The sequence below is a fragment of the Falco rusticolus genome, chromosome 3 (genome assembly GCF_015220075.1).
Source record: "Falco rusticolus isolate bFalRus1 chromosome 3, bFalRus1.pri, whole genome shotgun sequence".
Lineage (NCBI taxonomy): Eukaryota > Metazoa > Chordata > Aves > Falconiformes > Falconidae > Falco > Falco rusticolus.
In genome coordinates this window covers 112432227-112454196 of record NC_051189.1, presented here as the reverse complement: position 1 = coordinate 112454196, position 21970 = coordinate 112432227, and the positions used below count along the sequence as shown (strand labels likewise).

The 21970-nt window shown below is 39.2% G+C and overlaps 1 protein-coding gene across 4 annotated transcripts in view; it reads right to left on the bottom strand.

Moving 5' to 3' along the window:
• CLSTN1 (calsyntenin 1) overlaps positions 1 to 21970 on the bottom strand; it is a 39952-nt gene that overhangs the window by 3037 nt on the left and 14945 nt on the right. Inside the window, exons 3-18 of one of the 4 annotated variants that reach the window (XM_037382256.1) lie at positions 19722 to 19751; positions 18098 to 18293; positions 15755 to 15963; positions 14595 to 14744; positions 14311 to 14496; positions 12893 to 13141; positions 11074 to 11195; positions 9810 to 9972; positions 7605 to 7655; positions 5657 to 5814; positions 4850 to 4998; positions 4148 to 4374; positions 3556 to 3726; positions 2809 to 2954; positions 1178 to 1313; positions 274 to 458 (exon numbers count right to left, since the gene is read on the bottom strand). In XM_037382256.1, the coding sequence (XP_037238153.1) occupies positions 274 to 458; positions 1178 to 1313; positions 2809 to 2954; positions 3556 to 3726; positions 4148 to 4374; positions 4850 to 4998; positions 5657 to 5814; positions 7605 to 7655; positions 9810 to 9972; positions 11074 to 11195; positions 12893 to 13141; positions 14311 to 14496; positions 14595 to 14744; positions 15755 to 15963; positions 18098 to 18293; positions 19722 to 19751 (2528 nt within the window). The remainder of the gene's footprint in view (positions 1 to 273; positions 459 to 1177; positions 1314 to 2808; positions 2955 to 3555; positions 3727 to 4147; positions 4375 to 4849; positions 4999 to 5656; positions 5815 to 7604; positions 7656 to 9809; positions 9973 to 11073; positions 11196 to 12892; positions 13142 to 14310; positions 14497 to 14594; positions 14745 to 15754; positions 15964 to 18097; positions 18294 to 19721; positions 19752 to 21970) is intronic. The other 3 variants (XM_037382258.1, XM_037382257.1, XM_037382259.1) reach the window with 3 other exon arrangements.

Here is a 21970-nt window from a genome sequence, read left to right as displayed (position 1 = left end):
AGACCGTGGTTAAGGTAGCACGCCGCACAATCAGCGCTGGTGTTGGACACTGACCTGTAAAATCCAATTATGCAGCATGACGCTATCACCCATGCAAGATCCCAAACATAACTGCTCTCAGCATTTGTTGCATTCCTTAAAAATTCACAGCTAAGGTCTCTAGTCCGCGTTCAGTGGTTGGTTTTGCTCTACTACCTCTGTCCGTGTACAATCATACCCATTACAGCTGGAGAAGGGCATTTTATTGTTAAAGTGCTGAGACACCAGCTTTACCTCCATCGGGTTCACAGTGATGGTCAGAGCAGAGTCATCCCAGTCCATCTCATTTTCCTTTCCAGTGTCCTGGTCACGCATCGTTCTCTGATGTGCAGCTCTGATTCGGAACACTCCCAGAATAATCATAAAAACCAGGAAACTGACACAAACTACAATCACAACAGTGGCTGTACTTGGAACAACTGTGACAAGAAAACAAAAGGAGTTTCTTAAATGACACTGGTAACTCATACACGATGCTAGTAACTAGTCCTCTGTTTCCACCACCTGCAAGAGGGAAATGGCATTATGCAAGTATTATATGTAGCTTCGCAGAGGCAGCTTGGCTAGGGCCACCTAAAGAGCCAGTTAGAGAATTAAGAACTAAAACTTTTTTCCTTAAGTATAATTACATCAATTTGAAGGACTGACAACACATGGAAAGCAGATTCCACCACACACGCAGACTCCTCTCTAAAATGCCTACTTTTCTTCCTCTCACATCCTACACCCACGCCAAATTAATATAATTAAAACAGAAAGGACAGACACCATGACTTATCAAGGGAATACCGCTGTGGTTCATTCCTCGCGCCAATTCAGAAGAAATACTGTCCCAGTTCCTCAGGGTCCTTTATCCAAGTCTTACAGCCCCCTTAAGACTAGCACACCTCCCATTTTCCAGTGTTCACCCCCCAACAGAAAGCTCTCCTGCTGGCAGGAAAACCCATTTTACTACAGGTTCAGCCAGCCACCCCTCCCTGCCTGGGCAACAGCAGAACAGGGCTGAGCAGCTGCAACCATCGTTAGTCCAACATACCCATTTAAAGTCCGGGGGAAAACCTCCCTGCAGCAAGAAGCCTCTGTGACATTTTAACACCCAAAAAAAGGCAGCTGAACTTCAGTGACTGAGAATTCTTACCTGAAAACGGATGAGGGTTAGCCAAGTTGTGACCAGAGAGATCAACAAATGTGTGATGCACGGGATGAACAAACTGTGGCTGCGCAGCTATGTGATTAGCGTGTTCAGCCGGGTTAGCCGTGTGGATAACGTTCACCTAGGAACAAAAAGAAAATGTTAAACTCCCGAAATGAAAGTTTACATCTGAAGAGATAGAAACAAAAAATAAAAAGTAAAATAAAATAATTTAAAATCCATTCCCCAGAGCAGGCATCTAATTCTCCTTCAACACAGCAATGGCTTTTCACAGGGGACAATCATTCCAATCAGTAGCTCCCCACATGTTACAATTTCTTGTCACAAAACCCTTCAGTTTCACAGTTCTCAAATCTATTTTGGTTAGTCTGGCAAATTGGTGTACAGACACCAGTACTTCAGAATAAAACAGGTAAAGCCAGTTTATTATCAAATGTGACGGTCAGCTATTTTAATCCTGAAGTAACAGTATATACAAAGATACGTAATACATTAATTGCATTTTCTTCATTCCCATCTTTTCTTATTCTGCTGCGTAACTTCAGCTAACAGCAAAGAAAAAAAAATCCATATAGCAGCCAGAGGGTTAAGAAAACCCCTATTTTTCTATAAAGTTTAGCCCACACTTTGCAATAGCTGGCTTTTAGGTACAACTGCAAGCTCATGATTTGAAAAGCACATTTCCCTTGCCAAACAAGCAGAGCTAAATATACCCCTCCCGGGGTGGAACACTGCGATACAGGTACTGACCAGCTGCACAACAGGAAGAGAGCGTGTCTGCTACAGAACCAGGAAAGCATCTGCAGTTCAACAGTTTGGTTAAGATCCCAACTCAAGCTCACAGAATTTCCTCAGGAAACAAAACCACATTACTTCACACAAAAGTGTCTATTCTGCGACACAGGAGGCTCCCCAGCCCACCATAACCAACTAGCGGTAAACACCATTAACTTTACTGTCATTCCTTTGGTCAGCTTTAAAATGTAGAGAATTCAAGCTGAGAGCTGAAAGATGCAGAGAGACAGGACAGTTCCTCTCAGTATAAATAACTTCACATTCCAGCACACGAAACGTTAGCGCCCTTTATGTTATCTTCTGCTGTACTTCCATATATTTAACTTAAGTGTACAAAGTAATAATTAACTTGCACTCTGCTGCAGAGGAAATCAATTTTAGCCCGTCTACACTCTTACATAAGCCCTTATTGTTGTCAATTTAAGCATCACACAAGCAAAACAGTAAATTTTTGAAACCCAGAAGTTAGACATGAAGGCCAGTCAAGTCTCTGGTAGCACTACTCTTACTTATTTGCTAATTTTTTGCTAAATTAATATACTGTCTTTCCAATTAAATCTCTTCAGCTTCACACTTCCATTAGCCATGCCATTTCTTCCACAACACGACAGTTTCACCTCTGTTTAGGCAACCTTACTTAAGAACTGCAGGATTAATAACACATTTATATGAAAAACACAGCCTGAAATGCATGTTTACTAGTATTTATTTACAGGAAAAAATCTAAATCAATAATTGATCAATTATCTATCAGTTGAGGCAACAACTTCCATCCTGTTAGCCATCCATGTTCTACAACTTCTTAAGATCAGTTTACGTACCTCCACTTTAAACTCATTGCTGACATAGCGTCCATTCAGCTCAGAACAGACTAATTTGAACTTTCTGTCAAAGAGAGAAACTGTGTGCCAGTTTCTGTAGTGTATCAAATGCAAAACTTCTTCGTAACTAGCCATAGTATCCACTCCTGTAGAGAGAAATGAACAAGTAAAACAATTACTTTGCAAAAGACTAGTTCAACATCATATACCTGACAAATACTGCTCTCTGTCTGCAATTAAGTGTTCTTGACTGCAAGATTTACAGTTAGTAGAAAAAAAGGTAACACCACAGACACACACACACGGCTCCACTGAAATTCTGAGGATTTTGTGATAAAATCCTAGACCCAGTTAGTCTTTGAAGGGATTCCGGGAGTCCTCCTTTCAAAAACGTTACCATATTCTGAACACAAAATGGAAAGGAATGATGCGTGCTCCTAGGCACTGGATTATCTATCTGTGCAAGGAACAAGCCCTACCCAGGGCAAAGAGTATTTCACTTCCACAGTCCAGAAGTAACCTGCAATATGGGACATCAGAGAGGAACAGAAAGGAGGTTCTAGAATGATGTATTTTCTAGAATCACAGCTTTCCACAAAATAGTTCTAACACCTCTGAGCTTGAAATTCTAGTCAAAAACAAAAGTAACTGGAGTAAGGTTTTACAAACCATTTCTTTAGCACACTGTTCCCATTATCACGGTCTTTACATCCTTCCTACAAAAAGACGAAGAGTAGTAACCCCTACCTGTGATTATCATGCCCAGGTTGGAACTACTCATCTCAATGCCTTTCTGCTGTAACCGTGTCATGTCGATCTCCAGGCTTTCTTGTTCCTGATTTAGTTCCTCTCCTAGCACTGTCACCTCACAGGTATCCAAGTTATGCATGATCTCTTCAGATACCAAAGACTCTTGTACTAAAAAGCAGAGGAAAAGCCAGAGGTAAGCAGATATAAAAGGTGAAGCAGACAAGAGCACAGGAGCTATCAAATGTCACATGCAAACTCAATTCTTCTTCCAGAACAAATATTAAGATCTGGGCTTGCAGTAAAGAGAGCAAGTATTCAGGAAATAATGACTGAAAAAAGCCCCAAAACTCAAAATACAAACAAGAGATATTTACGTGAAGGTAACGGCCTGGACTTACTACCATTTCTGGAGAAATTTTTGTTAGCCCAGAGCACAGTACCTACACCTTCTCACAGGAGATATACACCTTCCTTTCCCCTACTAGATTCGATACTAGAAATCCACACCGCTTTGCAAGAGGAAGATCCTCCAACGTGATCACTGAATGAGGTGAGCATAGCAACATTCCTAGGCAGAAAAGGATGTTACCTGTGGGATCTTCATCTCCATCTCCCTCTGGCTCCACCTCCCGAGTAATGGTGCTTATTATGCGAAGCTCAGGGAAGAGGGCAACACCCTCAGAACTCTCAAACTCTGAAGCAGAGCGGGCAAAATGGTTGATGCCACTAAGGCTGATTTTTGGTTCCTCTGGCTGCAAGACCATCACATATCCCTCCACAGAAGGGATGGAGACGCAGGCCTCTTCACTGAAGCATCTGTGAGATACAGAAGCAGTTTTGCACAGTCAGGGAGGCTATTTGAGAGGGAGGCACAATTATGCAGAGTAATTGCTTTATGAATTTTTTAAAAGCTCTCTCAGACCCAGGAGTCTTAGATAAATTCATCAGCCACGTTGGAAAAGAAGAATTACCTACCAAGGGAGCAATCTCACAATTAATTTTTACTTACAGTTAACATTTAGCCCCGTTTTCTATGTTATGGCTAACAGCCACACAGAACACCTTTCCTGAAGGCTGTGATGCTGGAGACATACAGAATACCCCTGCAGTAAGCTACTCCCTTCCTTACACACTCCTTACTACGTTCTCAGGAAGAAAACGGAGTGCTGGTGTAGAAAACATTTGCCGTATTCAAACGCATGATGGCTGCACACAGCAAGGCTCCTTTGTTTACCACAACTGAGACACATCGTTCCAGGCGCGGCACGATATTGCAGCACTAGGGACGTACTTGACAACGCTGGAGATTTTCAGCCTCCGAATCCCAGGTGTTGGGAACTGGCGGGAGTTCAGATAGGAGATGTGCTGCATGGCCTTATCAACTCTGTCAATATCATCCCCTTCTAAGGTCAGCGTTGACTGACTTGGGTTCATGTGGATCTGAAACAACGGGGGGGAAGAAGAGCCAAACAGTAACATAACCTGGCATTTAAAACTGGAAGTTCAGCACTGCTTAGCCTGGTAAGTGCTAGGATAATTACATCTGTGTTCAAAACAATAAGGCTATTTTTCACTGGTCTTGTAGTACACACAGTCTGACTTCCCATCTCACTTCCTTATTCCAGTGGAATGTATTTACTGTTTTGTCCTTTAGGAAAAAAATCTAGGGACTTATGGTTCTGATGTCAAGACTCTAGTAATATGTTAGAGAAACAGCCAATACAAAGAGAGAAATTTAGCTCTGTCCACACAATCTTGCTACTACAAAAAGGCATGCAAGTCAGTCCCATTCCAAGCTGCCTGCTAAGAATCGCTGTCTTTCGTTATACAGCCGGGTATAGCTGGTAAAACAAGAGAGGCTTACAAATACAGGATTTCTCTTCAAGACTTACAGAGAACACAGTAACTTTCATCCTTAAACCCCACTAAGACCACATCTAGGCAAGAAAGATTTCCTAGTTTTCATGGAATTTTAATGCAAAATGTCACAATAGATTAGCTTGTTCTATTTGGGACACCCCTAACTCTGCCAGCAAAACTTGCAACTATTACCAGCAAAGCAATAAATGTGATCCCCTTAATTCATGTGCAACTTTACCTTCACACCTTTGCCAACGCCATCAGTCATTTGCAAATCCAGTCCCTCTTTGCAAGTATACAGGCAATCTATCACTTTCTTGTTTTCCAGTTTACCAGAACGAATCATCAAACCTGCCAGATTGCCTCGGAAAAACTGAGCCATGTGGAGTTCACCACCTTCATAAAGGGAGGAAGGAAAAAAACCTTTATACATTTTGATTCTTTCCACTTTTCTTTTCTTTGGTAAAACAACAAATATGTTTTCTGGTACCACAAAGTATTATATACATGCGGGTTAGTTTTTATCCATTCTGGGTGTTAACCTTGTGATTATGTTCAAGCATAAAGACAGGATTAAACAGTTCACCATGCATATGGCCTTCAGAACAGGTGTGGCCATCTGGAACTGTGAAACTAAGGCTAATATTTCCGTAACAAACATTTCAAAAGAAATCGCCCATACAGCGAGGTGGTGTTCTCCAGAAATGACAGACAGAACCGACGAGATGAACTATGAGAGCTGAACCTTTCTCAGGTTCAGGTAACGCTCCCACCGGTCGGCTCTCTACAGCACAGGCAATGCCCACCAGCAGACAGCACCCTTCCTCTCAGTGCTCGTTACCCACATCTAAACTGATCATTACACGCTCTCTTTACACTCAAGGAACAGAAAGAAACGTCACAAAGTGATTAGACTCATTCTGAAAAAGATGTCTAAGAGGGAACTGCTCCCCTCCAAAGGTGCTGCCTCCTCTGCAGGGATCCAAGCCAGCAGTTCAGGCTCAGGTAACTTATTTCCAGATCGCTGAGTGACGTCTGAAGAACTGCAACCCAGTAAGCCCCTTCGCTGATCAGACTTTTTGAAGATGACATCACGACGATCACTTAGTCAGTCTTGCTAAATAACAGGGCCACAGACCAACCCCCAGAAATTTGCATTCCAAGGTCATCACTTACTAAGCTACCCGATTTTTAGAAAGATGTCTAAGCTTGTTTTGAAGATTCTAAGTCCTAAAAGACCCCCAGCAGAACACAATATAATTTTCAGTAGTGAAATCTCCTGTTGGAAATTATATAGTTTCCAGTTCAGACCTGTACAGCTCCAGCTTCTAGCCCCCGGACTGTTACCTCCTTGCTAAATCAAGGTGTGATGCACACCTAGAAACCTCTAGTCAATTCTATCTAGACTATCCCAAGAATTCTTACACTTCACAGAAAGAGTACTTATCTTGAACACGTTTTTAGAAACAAACACCGGTTTTAAGCGTCTCGACTTGAGACACAAAATCCACCAAACTATCACTAAACATTTCTAAGAAAATAAAACCCTGTAGCCAACTTGAAATACCTGGTAGCCAAAGCTTTTATGCCCATCCACTGTAATTAGAACTTCATATAAATTTCTGATCAAGTGAGTATCCACTGTAAATTACAGGCCTGTCTTTGAGTTATATACAACCAACCTGAACTAAGTATAAATCAGTCTTCAAGCAGGGAGCAGAGCTACCTGACTCCCAAAGGTCCTTTCCAACCCATGGAATAATTCTATAATATGCACACATACCTACATACCAATATTTATATAGGATGAGGTGCATATGTTTTAACAAAACTCGGTGAAAGAAATTTAGCTGATATTTTACATCAGTAACTTATTTTACACCACTTCACTGAAATCACAATGGTTGTAGATTTGTACATGGATGTGCATTTGGATGCAACCAACCCCCACCACCCCCACCCACCCCCCCAAAAAAAAAACCAACACAAAAAAGAAAGCAAAAAAAAAAAATCAGCTGATGAAGCTCTGGAAATAGAAGCACAATGAAGAAACAAACAAGCCTAGGAGAGGATTATGTGAAGGTCAATGGGCCAAATGCAATGCCTGCATTTCATGCTGTGTGCAAGATGAAGCAATGTCTTGGCTTAAAAATGAAATAAAACAGTAGGGAAAAAACTCCAGCAACCTGCAGAGGTCTCAGGCACAGTTTCATTGTCATTTTCATTTCCTGTATATTCTGTAGAAAAGCAAGACAAAGAATGGGACAATAGGGAAAGGACCAAGTAGTTACAATTTGGCAAACTCTCTTATCACAAAAGTAGTACAAAGGAGCACTTCCCCCAAGAAGTCTGTTTATACTCAACCCAGCTTCTCAAGGTTTATGAGTTCTTTGAAACACGCATAGCTGCAATGCAGGGAAGGAACATCACTGTGTTGTTACAAGAACATAACATTCATGACAAGACAACCTGAAGAGCCCCATACAGAAGCTGCAGTAAAAACAGTCACACCAGAGAACACTTCAACCACAGATACTCAATCTCACACAAACCACTATTAGTAACGAGATCAATTGGCTCAGTATTTTCTCCTCTCCTAGCTACTGAAGCGGAAATGAAGGTACAATCCAGCCTACATCAGCAAATCACCAAAAGTTATTAAATGCTGATCAAAAGGAGCTATTACCAACCCAAATCTTTTCTCATAGCAATAGTATTTTATCTATTAAGCGGTCAATTTATCAGATGGAAGCATGGGGAGACTGGGATGGATGGACCAAAAATGAGAAACGGCTTTTAAATCTTTTTACAATAAATGTTAAAAGAACTTTTTCAAGAGCATAAAATCTCTTTCCTCTTAAGAGGCGAGCTGTATATATAACTTAGAGCAGTCTGGTTTATTTTAAAATCTCTGTAAGACAAAGAGGATGGCCTTAAGCACTAACTTCACTTCCTTGACATACTTTTTCCCCCATGTTCTAACCCCCTAGAAATCAGGCTTTTGGTGGAATTTTTAAAACATACTGCCTCAAGTTCTTGTATTCCAGACTTTAATGCTCCTATTTCAGTCTGCTGTCATTAAAAATAAAATTCACGTCAGAAGAAATTAAAGAATCATACAAAAGGTGCCGGTGTGAGAGCAGGAGTTTTTAAACTAAATGTATATGCTTTTGTTAGGATGCAGAACATACATGGAAGCCATCATACAATCCATACACTTAGCTGGAACAGAGTTTCCAAGCTCCAGTTTCTTGAAAACCAGCTACTATAGCTTCCCTTGAGCTAGAAGAGATAGTTGGAAAGTCACAAACAGAATAAGACGAATTATGGAGAAAATAACTGACTCGAAGGGACAACAGAATTAATTTAGCACTGAAAAAAACAGTAATACTGAAAGACAGTGAACTTGTTGCAAAACAGTAAATTTGATGGAGAGGGTATTTTGATAACGTAACTTTCATTCACACTTGAAAGCCTTAAAACTCAAAAGAGAAAAGAAACATTTTAAGACAGAAGACTGTTAATTTGATTAAAACGTCTCAAAGCTTTCCATTTGTCATTCATTCACCAGCTACTTCTCTGCATTGCTGCAGACTGCAACTACAGTTACATTCTGAACTACAGTTGAAAGATGAATAATTTAACACTTTTATCTCTGACCAAAAAGATCAGCTTTATACCAGCTAGGGTGAATAATTTAATCAGCAAGCAAGCGTTTCCATTCAGGACTGTGAAGCAAGAGCTTTGTTTCAAAGATCTCTGATAACCAGCGTCCATGTTCAGATGCATTCTTCTCCTTTTTCTCAGGCTTTGAAGAGTAGGTGTCTCAAGTATTACAGCACATGAATCAGCATTTTACAGCTTGAAGAACACCGTGTTTTAAGCCACAGTCTGCATACAATAAAGCAGATGCTTTTTATATTTATTTTTATAAGCAGAAATGGTACAATATCCAAGAGACAGCATCACTTGCGTTGCTTAGCTGAACTGTCTGCTGGTCATGCTTCCATTTATGAGAATACTTTTTCTACAATATGCTTGTCAACCTACTTGAAATTAAGCATTCTGCTTAGTAATATGAAGTATATGATGTATTCTTACAACTGTTATTAAAAATAAGCTATCTATATTCCAACGGTTACCACAAAAATCACTTGGCTGAGTAGCTTTCTATTTCGTACGCACCTGTAGCCAGCGAGCAAAGAAACACTCAAGGAAAAAGACTAAAAGAGGAAACGTGATACTAGCTAGGACCAAAAATAATCTGCAAAAGACAAAACAAGTGATCTTTCATGCCCTGAAAAGATCTGCTGTGTACTTCTAGGGTAACCACAAAGATCTCATTTAAAATAAAATAAGTTAATTAAATATTAACAATTGTAAATAGCTACCTTGCCAACATGCTCCAACTACTAGCTGCGTTTCTATCTTTGAAGGATGAAGTGGGTAATCTTCCGTCACCGGGAAAGGATCATATGAAACACCATCTACATAAAGAGTTACCGCAGGAAATTCAACATTGAGGACATAATGATGCCACTCTTTGTCACACACCTGAGTAAAGAAAGTTTTAAAAATTGTACTTTATTATTTTTTTTTTAATTTCAGTTGAATAACTGATCTGAAGCACATTCTGCATACACATACATGCAGACATATTGACAACCTATAAGTCTGTATAGACATACTTTATGTTTCACACATATGGCACGCATCTGAAAAAAGCAACCCAACTGTCAAGCATTTATAAATAGTTTCTTTTCTTCTATTGCCAATATAGAAAGCTGCATGTATTTCCGTTCCTTTGATTTTTAAAATATCTAATAACAGCATATTTCAATTTAAAAATACGTATCTACATGCAAGCACATTCTGAAATGCTGTTGTAACACATCCTTACTTAACAAAGGACCTGTCTTATTTTCAGAGAAAAAATGTGACCATTTTGAACAGAAGAAAGCCTCCGACAACAGAACTATTTATAGTGAAAGCTGATTAGCTTTTGGAAAGTAATAGTCTTCCTATAAGGGCATATATGGGCATTTTACCATTAAAACGGTATACACTGCCCTGCACAGAAAACAGGATATAGAGATGTATGTTAAAATGTAACTCACTGTTAGGTAACTGGCAAAACAGACCCGTAATAGTAACTGTATGGCAGTGCGAAAAAGAATTAAGAAATTCTTCCATTATCCTGTTAACACTTTCCTCTGCAAAAATGTCGCGTGCTCAGAAGTACTTTAATGCTATAACCAAACCAGAACACCTGCTCTGCTCTCATGCACGCTACCTTAGTGCATTTGGTGAAGGTACCTGGCATCACAGCTAAAAGACCAACGCTGTATTTTCACATATAAATCCACTTTTTCCTACCTTTCAGGACAATGACTTGTACTTTATTTCATGAGTATCCCACTGGGTTTAATAAAATCACTAAACCAGTATTTTATATTTAAAATGAAAAGGTATAGCTGGATCTATCTCTGATGCCTGATCACAAATAAGAGTCAGCATTGCTGGGTTCTATAAAACAAGACATCAGGAGCAAGGAGTTGCAAGAAGTATTTATTAACAATTATACTACCACGAAGTTTAGTCTCCAATGTTTTTCACTGCATTGTAACAACCTACCGGCTGTCCTTCCAAACTTACTTGATTTAATTTCCAGTGGAATTCAGCAGGTTTGTACGTTTTTCCCTCTGAAGGATCTTGGCGGAAGAGGAAAACAAGTCGGCAGTTGTGAATATAGAGTGTGTAGTGGTGCCGGTTCATATCTGCACAAGAGTGTTAATTAACATTATTTTCTGTAAACCTTAAGACCTCCACAAAATTCACCTCTTCTGTAATTTCATACACAAATCTCCAAGTAACTGATAGGAAGAAACAAATGCAGAAGTAAATCAGGCACGCTTAGAGGAATGTGATAAATGTTTGTAATAGTAGTTAGGGCAAACATTCTTGAAGGATCTGTGAGTAATACGCTGTACAATAAATAAGACATGTCTATCTCGAAATCCAATCTAAACCAAGGCACAGGACTGAAGAGGCAGATATAAACCTGCCAGCAGGAGAAAGAGAGCTCTATTTGCAAATAGAAGAGCTTTTTTGTTACAAATGAGTAGCTTTTACTGCATTTAGTTACTGTTTTAGAACACATACACATGATGGCAGGTGGACACGCTTTCCTAAGAGAAAACTATGCAATTGTAGCTCTAAAGGATTTATCGTGGAAAATAAATACAAAGGTGAGATGCTAGAGAAACAGGTAAGAGTAAGGAAAAGAAACATTTTAGCTGCATCATCCATTCCATGGCATGGGTGAGTCAAGAAAGGATGGAATGAAAAAATACCCAAATCATGTCAATCTTTCAGCCTGACAGCATTAAATCCGACTGTATTGTCCCAGTGCAATATATTCAGAATTGCCTCCCTCCAAAAAATCTAGTTCCAGTCTTTCAATATTGCATAACGTAAGACTGAAATGAAGGCAAATCGTATCTATACTACCAGAAACTATCAGGTGCAAAAGCTACGTGGTTAGGTCAAATCAAGTAATGAAATAGGAAAACTTCTTTTTAAGGTCTGCCTACTGTGTACTTTAAACCAGCTAAAACTGCATTTAAATTTGCCTTTTTTCTCCAGTTTACTTACTTGCATGCAGAGTCTAAAGCTTTGGGTTTTGATTAACAGGAATGGGTGAAGGTAAGGAAAAGAGAAGAATATTTGTACCCGGTTCTGAATGACAGTCACTTTTCTCCTGTTCAAGGAAATGCTTTTAGGGTATTATAAATGCTGTGAAATCTTTCTTATTTAAAAAAAACCAGTAATTTAAAATATACTTGGCATAGCTTCCATTGAAAAACCTAGCAGCACTTTCAACAAAGTATCTTTCTAATACACTGGACAAATTCACTGCTCCAGCTAACAAAGACAAGAATTATTTTACCCCCATTAGACAGCAATTATGAAAACAGGGTTATCAGATTTCCCTCTTATTAATAGTGTCTTCAAAATGATTGTGTCTGTAGGATTCACAGAGACATAAACTAAGCACAGGGTGAAAAAAAGTTTCATCACTGGAGAAAGAGAAATCATCTCTTCCTAGAAAAAAAAAATACAAGAGCAAATGCCGTCACCAAACCTCACATAAGTATCTTAATGATTTTAGGCAGCATCAAGAATAAGGCTATCTCTGGAGATGCAAAATCAAGACTGCATTGCCAGAATAAGTCATCTACCATGGCAAATAGAAATGCGTAACGTAAATTGAAACAGAATTAGAAAAACAAGTCTGTCTAATGTGAAGCTAGATAATCTAAGGCCATGCCTACAGGTAAGCATAATAAAGAGTGACTTTTACAGTCCATTTCATTTCCAAGAAAAACCTAACCCAGAGAAAAAACTTAAGGTCCCACATAAAAACAAACAAAACTCAACAATGAGACTACTTATAAGTGAAGTACTGACAAACCTGTCTTGTCTGAATTGCACAGGATTGTCTCTTTCTCTTTGGTTCCAGGCCCATGCCTCATCCATACAGAAATCATGAAGGGCTCTTTTAGATTGAGTGTGACAACACCATCTGGAATCTTCACAGCTTGCGTGCCATTAAACTCAAAGACTTGGTCACTGTCATGACCATTATCAGTAGGAAGTCCTATTGTCCAGTTAGCAGCACTACTTGGAGGGGGAAGTAGCTCAGCTGTGCCAGAAGAAGCACCTACAACAGAAACACTCAAATGAAAAAAGGCAGAAACTAGAAAATCACAGCTCGTTTCAAACCAAACTGTTTTTCTGAGCACTACTTTTTCAGTACCGTCAGGGTTACGCGCTACCATCACACACCAAGCAAATCTCCTTTTAAATAATGTGGCACTAAGAATGGACACCTGATGTCATGATGATTTCCATAAATTTTACTTCTGGGTAGACAAATAATCTCACTGAAATTGTTTTGCTTACCATCTCTACAGCTGTAGTGCCTCACTCTATCTCCGGAGCCATTACATTAATACCACTTGCCCCTCAGGTCCACGAACATGATGCCTTTCTCCTGACACTACACTAGTTGTAAGACTCACATCCATCCAGCTGAAGAGGACTGCATGAAGCATCCCCTCCCAGATCACTGTCTGATAATATCATGGTCAAGGAGCAACAATACCCGCAGGTACTCTGCTTGCTGGTTTTTCCCCAATTCAAGCTGAAATCGTTATTGTCACAGTGACCTCATCAGGGAGCAGCTTAGGAATTGCCCAGGTCTCTAGGGTTACGCTGTATTCACACTTCCAATTGACTTCACCTGAAGTTGAAGACATAAATCACGAGTGGTGTTTTGTCCTGTAATCTCAAATCTTCCCTACTGACTATGAAGGACTCAAACTTTTCATCAGACCTTTAACCGCAGCGTGTGTGTATGCCAAAGTGCCCTTTATTCCTAGGGCAAGCATAGTGTAAGTTTAATTGATACAAGTAACCTGTTTTTTTTCCAAACCACACTTCCTTGATTTTCTCATCTACCTTTTCACCACGTATTTCTTACATTGCATCCTTCATATCCATCACACCTCAGAAAAACAGAGAGGTTTTAATGGCTACACCCTTCTGCATATATAGCATTCTTTCAGCTCTTGAACATGAACCTCATGTGAGGGAAATTATGAGTCTATATAAGCTAGCAGAGAGGCAGAAGAGATTCTTTACTGCATTTGGGAATCATTTCAAAAGTCACCTAATTTTATGCTTTTTACTGTCTGCTAGGAAAAAAGTTGGATGAAACTACATGCAAACAAAGACTGTATCTACTCACTGATTTGTGGTCTAACATAACATTCAAAGAAAAACTAATAAGCAAGAAAGACCACTTTATTTCAAAGAAAGCATTCTTACCACAGAGTCTGTGAATGGATTTCTCAGAGTAGGTGTCTCTGTCACAGCCTTTACCAATATGGTTGGTTTCTAGTTCAACTGTTGCTTGAATGGAGGTTATTGGCTCATCACACGTCTCCAAACGCATACCGGGGAAGAGAGCTAACGAACCAGTACCAGGCTCATACTCTATTCTTTTGCTCCAACCTGTACATTTATCCAAAGAAACAGTATTAAAAATCTCTCACATTTATCTGAAGGAACTGGCAAATGCTAAAAGCAGACAGGAAGGTGATCGAACTCACCTTGCCAGCCAGGCTTGCATGTTGGCTTAAGGCTAATTTTAACCAACACATCCTCAGCAGCTCTCTTCTTCCCACAGTCGTACGCTGTTACTGTCAGTTTATACTGATGTTCTTTACCATAGTTTAACTTTTCTGTGTTTTTTATATAACCTGACACACACACACACACAAAAAAAAAAAAAAAAAAAAGGAAAAAGGCAATCATCAGACATCAATACCTACTCATTTTCCAGCGTCACCACTGCATTGAATGCATCCAGGTACCACATATGTACTTCATATAGGTACCAAGACTTTAGCAGACACACCTGCAAGTGAATTAGCCCTTCACTATTTGACCTTTCAATGCCAGACATCAGGCCCAGATCCTTAAAAATTAAATAAATCTAGAAATGAGCAGACATACAAAGAACAGCAGGTATATACTAACCTGGCTCTTAGTAGCATATTATATTACTCAAAATGAAACTGTCCACAGGTGGCAACTGATACATAAATTGTTTGGCACACGTCAGGATTCTCTTAACTATTTTAAATTCACACATCCATGAAAATTATCCACTGGCAACGTGGATCCCCAAAAATCTCAAACTGAAGCCCACTAAAAGCTGTCTGGCTTTGTTTCATTAGCTTGCTTGAACCCCTCTGAAGGCTCCACAGATCACTAGCGGAAATTACCTAAACAAATCGCTACACTTCAAAACCAATAACCATGATACTGTCATCTCCAGAGCACACCTGAGCACCTCAAATATGAAAAGCACATGCATGGAATCCCATTTCTGAAAGCTAATTAGCAAAATCTATCCTAATACAGAATAGAAAACTACAGGCAACTAAAAAAAAGCCTGCTAAGAGCTGGTTTAAAATAAAACATGGCTACCGTATTTCCTTAATTTTGAAAAGCATTTTAGAAGAAACAACACACATGCAACACACCATCTGTTCCTTACATCAGTAGATAGCACATGGTATCGGCACTGAAAGACACCTCACTTTTCATCATCAATTCAGATAGCCAAAGTCAACACCTCCATTTAACTACACTGTAGGAAAGGGTTAAAACAGGGCTTTAAAATTTGATGCTGACCAGTCTAAAGTCCTGTTCTTAGGGCAACAAATTATAGTAATTCCCACTCCATCTCGCATTGTGTTCTTACCATCTTTGTCAATAGCAAAAGGTACGTCCGGAGTTACAATTTCATAATTGCAAATCTGGCTGAACTGAGGAGAACAATCTGCATCCACCGCTTCCACTTTCAGGATGTTGTCATACCTCTTCCCTTCAATAACTGTTGCCTTGTATGACTTCTCTTTGAACACAGGAGCATACTCATTAACATCATTCACCTGAATATGTACTGTTGCTCTGGGAACAAAACACAAATGTCAGTTCCCTACACATTGCAAAACTTCCATTCATGCAAGGAAGCTGGTAAAACAGCTCCCTCTTTTCCAGATGAGTCTATCCTGCAGAATTTAAGCTCCCAGAAAGAAGTGATCAATGACTAATAAAACTAATAATCTCAACTACCCTGACTAGGAAAGCAGCAGATGCTTTTCCAGCATGTTGCAATATAATTAATTCAGTGTAGTTCTAGGTTATTGCTTACTATTGCTGTTTATTCGTGAATAAAATTCAAACACTTGTACTGTAACTATTAAATTGCCACCATTTTACAGAAATACAAAATACAGCTGTGACAAAATAGGCTTTTACTTCTGTTAAACCAATACAATCCTTTTAGTTCCTTCCTGCTGTCAGAGTATTTGATATAAACATCCAATTTTTATTTCATGTGAACAAGTATGACAGTTAAGACTGGTCTTGGTCCAAGAGCTCAGTCAAGTGCATTTGATCGGCCTTCTTTTGCTAATAAAGTACTAAGCTGTGCAAGTCAGAGAAAACTGGCTTGTTTCTTGGATGTAGGAATGACAAATCAGCCAATTTAAATGGAAGAATCACAGAAGTGGAAGATACACTTCAATACATTGTATAGCTAGCTAGACAATCCTAAACAGACTGGATCTTGAATTCGGTCCTTTCACACTTGTCACTGATTGCTGGTATATACAGAATAGGAAAATAATGCAGTTTCTGTCACCGACCAAGAGGAAGAGGTGAATAATGAATAATGAAAAGTATCTGGAATGTAAACCAATAAAGAATTCAAATACTACAGTCCTTCCATAAAAGCAAAAGTTTTCTAATGCTTATTCTAAAAAAAAAAAAAAAAAAAAGGAAAAAAAAAGTATTTAAGGTTTTATTTTATCCTATGCGCTACATAAATGCCACCAAAAATGGCCTTCTGTACCAAACAGACTTCATAAAAACATTAACACAGACAGCCATGGGCCAGGGAAATTTCAACAGTGGTTTGCAGGTGCTGGTCTTGGAAACCCATCAATCTGCTGAGGGAAAAGAGATGCAGAGCATGCTGCTTCATCTGTACTAGTTCGTTCCATAGCCATGAATATGATTAACCACAATTTTTATCAGACCCATCAGGAAAAAGCTTCTACCTCAATTAACCAGCACAGGTAGAAAAATACAGTAAGTTCTACAGCGTGGAGAAGGAACTGTATACTATCAAACTGGACAAAGAACCTAATTCCAGCCAAGCCAACAAAACATTTGTTGCCATCTTACTCTTTAAAATATTTCTTCAAAAGTCAAACTGAGTATCAAACAGAGTTTGAGGGCACACCTATTTTCTCTAAGTGTAATCCTTCAGAAGGTAACTTTCTGCTGCCTTTTCGAAGCATACAGCTCAGCGTAACAAGGTTGCATTCCTCACCAAGGTGACTGCTGCTAGTCTAGTCCTCATCTTACTCGTGCCCTTCTTTGCTTCGTGCAAATGGTAATCTTCCGTATGCTCTGCAGATGTTTACACCAGGGTGTTAAAACAGTTATTCTCAAGTGGATTTTCTAGAGAGCGTTTCACATTGTGCTTTTTTCTTTAGATAAAGATTAGCTAAAGATTGCTTTGTTCCCATTCTTTCATCTAGGCAGAGACGAACCTTATGCCACCGCTCTTGCTTTTTTTGGTGAGGCCATCTGAAATAATGGCAACATGTAATGCTTTTCCATTTTGTCAACTTTCATATAGACTGACTTCTTGAACCTCTTGAAGTTCTTTTTCGTTTTTAGAAACCGAATTCTGAAGCAATGTCCAGGCTTGGTATCCCACGCCAACTCTTTAAATCCACTCAAGCCAGATTTTAAGTATAAGAACAGTTTTCCTGCTTCTATCCCCACAGTATTTTCGAAGGTAAATTCAGCAACACCAGGGGATAAAGCAATATCATCTAAAATACGGCTAAAGAGATGTCAAAACAGTTCACGTTCGTTTTGCTGCTATTTATACTGCCATTATATGGAAGTCTTAATTCCAGTATTAACACTTGGTTTACATTTCCTCTAACTACACAGACCATAAATCACACAAGCAGAAGACTGCCTGAAACCAAACTTCCCCTCAGCCCACCACAGATTTACTTACTTGTGGGATTTTTTTGCATTTGCTCCATCTGGTCCCTTTCCGCAGTCGTAGGCCTGTATGGTGAACGTGTAGTCCTTCTGTAGTTCACAGTCAAGCTTTTCTTTAGAGCGTATTATTCCCTCACCAGTGGATTTATCCACTACCACTGCTTCAAAGGGAACATTTTGCCCGTGAATTTTAAATCCACAAATCTCACCTACAGATCCAAAGTAAGAGAGGTTAGAACTGGTCAAAATTATTACACATGTTAAAAATAAATGACCGACTATTTTGCAGCCAAGGGTTTGTGAGGGTCTGTGGACAAAGCAAGAGCACTGTGCTTTAAAATGGGTGATTTCTGGGAACTTTAGTAAAAAGAAGCATACGTCTGCCTTCCAAGCAACTTGTTTACTTTACATCCATTCATGCAGGAATACAAAAGAGAAAAAGAGAAATGTAGACAGGCATTTCACAGGAGTACTTGAGATAGCTCTAGGGTAACAGTAGATCTTATGAGAGCATACAGCCAAGGCCACTGGTAATATCTTCTATGCCAAGCTACTGGGAATAGCTGGGCAGCTTTGTTTTGACCAGAGCAAAAGGTTAAAAATGCACAGTTACAAGTCAAGGGATGAAAAAGCTTCAAGTATAGGTTCAGCACCATAATTACAGAAATTCTGTCAACAGATCAAAGAACAAAGTCTTCCTGTGCAATGTACCTGGCTAAAATTAGGGAATCAAAATAAACTACTGAATGAGAAAGGTAGAAATACCAACTTCTCAGGCATCCATTTCAACAGCTATCTACTAAGACACACCAAATATGTTAGCCGAGGAAGCTCTCACATGGAATGATTTAGTAGGCTTTCCTTTCTGTTCAAACTCTTCATCCTACCAGACTGGCAAGAGAAACCCCTAGTACATCATTTCAAAACACACCTAAGCCCAAGCTTACACTACAAGACCTCTTGCTGGCACAGCTAGGTCCATCTGTCAGCAGCAATGCGGAGTGAGCCTAGCATACCCAGCCGGGCTAACAAAAGCCACTCAAACAGCTCCATCACCCACACTGTGGTTTTACCTGTGTAACTTGTTATCATTTTGAAGGTGATTTTCTTACACCATAAAACACTACTTTGCTATTACAGTTGCAGTGGTATCATAGTACCAAGAATGCACTCCTCCTGTAAACGTGTCTAGAGGTATTAAAAAAAACATATTAGATTTAAAACTACTGAGGTACGTACTGAAGGATGTGTACTGCAGGGAAGGTGATACAATGCTTCGGCAGTTAAATGTTACTTTACAAAGCATATGACAAAACTTAAGTTGCCCCAGCGAAGTAAGCTATCAGTGAAAATATCAGAAAATGCTAATTCCCCCCAAAACAAGTTCTTCAGTGTCTGCACAAGGTACAATAACCCCAAATGGTTCAAATGGATGTCTGATTTACAGATATTTCTAACCAAGGGTTTGGTTACGTAACAGTTTTTATCAATATATTTTAAAATATAAAAAAAAACTGGGAGAATAAATGGGACAAAAGAGCATGACAGGATCTTCTGTTTAAGTGCTGATTCCCCATTTCATAACCAAAGTTAGTAGGTTAATATTCATAAAAGGGATAGAAAGAACCCTTTATCACCTTCTTTGGTGACTGTCACCTCAAAACTCTCTAAAGGGAGAAAAGATAAACCCAAGTCAGTAACAGGAAAGGCTGAAAGGGAGCAAATAAGGAAAAGGCAAAGATGCACACATCACACAGAAAAGCTTTGGAAAAACTGTATTTTAAAATTCCAGTGGTGTTTTACTGTAACTGTTATAATTTTAGAGGTTTAGTTATGTTAAGTATGATTTAATCTTGTAACTCCAAGTTGTCATTCGTAAAACTTTGAAGTATTTAGTATGTTTCTCAAAAGGCTTCTTTCTTTTTTCCTTTTTTTTTTTTTTTTTTCCATAATACCAACTGCTAAGGAAAATATATTTTCAGAATTCCATGTTGATGAACTATCCATAAAGTGGTATTTACCAGATTTATACTACTCTATTTAAAGAAGACACATTAAATATTTTAAAGAAGCTTTTATCTATTATACCAAAACCACTGTATTTCTACAATTAAACAACTTCATACTCTCCTTCCAAATAACAGAAAAAAATTTTAAGCGGTTACGAGATTTTTGTATTTTCCACATAATTTTTTTATCAGTCTTGGATAACACCTTGCACTTGCAAAATTTGAATTCTACATCAAACTTGACAGTAATTCATTAATAAAAAACATACCCATTAAATTGAGAGTCTAATGAACATAAAAGCTGTAATGTAAGAAATGGGGAGGGGGGAGCTATACATTTTCCTAGCAGTATACTGCTTTTCCAAGTTAAACAAGCAACTACCAGCTTCTATCATTTTATTCTACTGCTGAAATACAAGAGATGCAGGTACTCAAACATATTAATCTGCTAGTACTGAGGATGCCCTGGAGCAGCCTGCCTTGCCCCCTCCGGCCACTCCAGAGAAGAACAGGCTTCCACAGTGCCCTGGATCTTCCACACTTCAGAGGAGATCTCAGACGTAACAGAGCTTTACAGTGTATTAGATGGCTCTGCCAGGCACCTGGAATGCCTTCACAGTCCTAACGAACAGACAGTTAATCCTATTCTTCACTCCCCTGCAAATCACAATTTCTTAAACTCCCAAACTGCCACGTTTTACATACCATCCAGCATACCAATTATTTTTTCCTGATGACCATCACCTTTGACCTAAGCTCCAGTACAACAAAGCAGACCTGTACCCTTGAAATCACTTCTGGCAGATCTCCTGTTCCTTCTCACACATTTCAAACAACTTGCAGTCACACAGTTATTCAAGTCTCCATTCTAGAGTGGCCTTAAAGAGAGGTCAGGCACTACAGTTAGAGAAATGCTTCTCTTAAAAAGGCAAATTTACAGTTTAATAATGAAATGGAAATATATAATTAAGGAAAATTACCTTGTAATGTATTATGATTTCTAGTCCTTCATTTTAAAAGGAGCCAGTTTCTGAAATAGCTCTCTAGTGGTTCTCCCTGAAACTCACTTCAGGTAATCCCTAGATTTATAATCAGCTCTTTATTTTAATGCACCAAGTATGCTGCCTCTTGGGGCACCCACATAATTTATTTCAGTCTATTCTTACACAGGATATAAATATAACCCCAGATTTTAATGTGTTTTGGCAATAGGATCATTCAAGAAAATTTTACACTGCATAAAATTTGTGGCCAACACCACATCAGTCAGAAGTGACATGCCCTCTGCAAGCTTCTAAATATTCCACCTCCCCTCCTCCTGTACACCCACCTCCCTGCTCCCTTCCAGTAACTCTAACCTTGAGAGTCAAGTATTGTGTGTGAAACATTGAGATTTGGGGAGAGAGCAGGGAAATGGAAGGTAACATTAAAGCAGAAAGCCTGACAACGGAGAGAAGAGGGAGAAGTATATTAACGGGGCAATTACCTATCTGGGAGAAGGGGAGGTTGTTTAAAAACTGGTCAGTTCTTTATCATCTCAAGTGACCTTTAGCTCTGGCACCAACCCCAGCTTGGCTGCTAGGACACTCAGGCATTGTATTTTTGGCTCCTGGGCATAAGACGTAAATAAGCTTTCGGGTAAATATCCATATGCCTCCAGATGCTTTTTAAGGTGTACTATAGCTCAATTCCTGCCAGCTGTTTCTCAGAACAGTAACTGACCCGATACAATCGTATTTTCCAGTTCACACGCTAGTAAGATTACCCCAAAAAGCCCTTTCAGTACTACACAGACAAGGTTCTTCTGATTGAAAATGTTAAAATGCACAAAAAACCCTATGGTGTTACTTATAAATGCTCTAAATAAGCAAATGCAG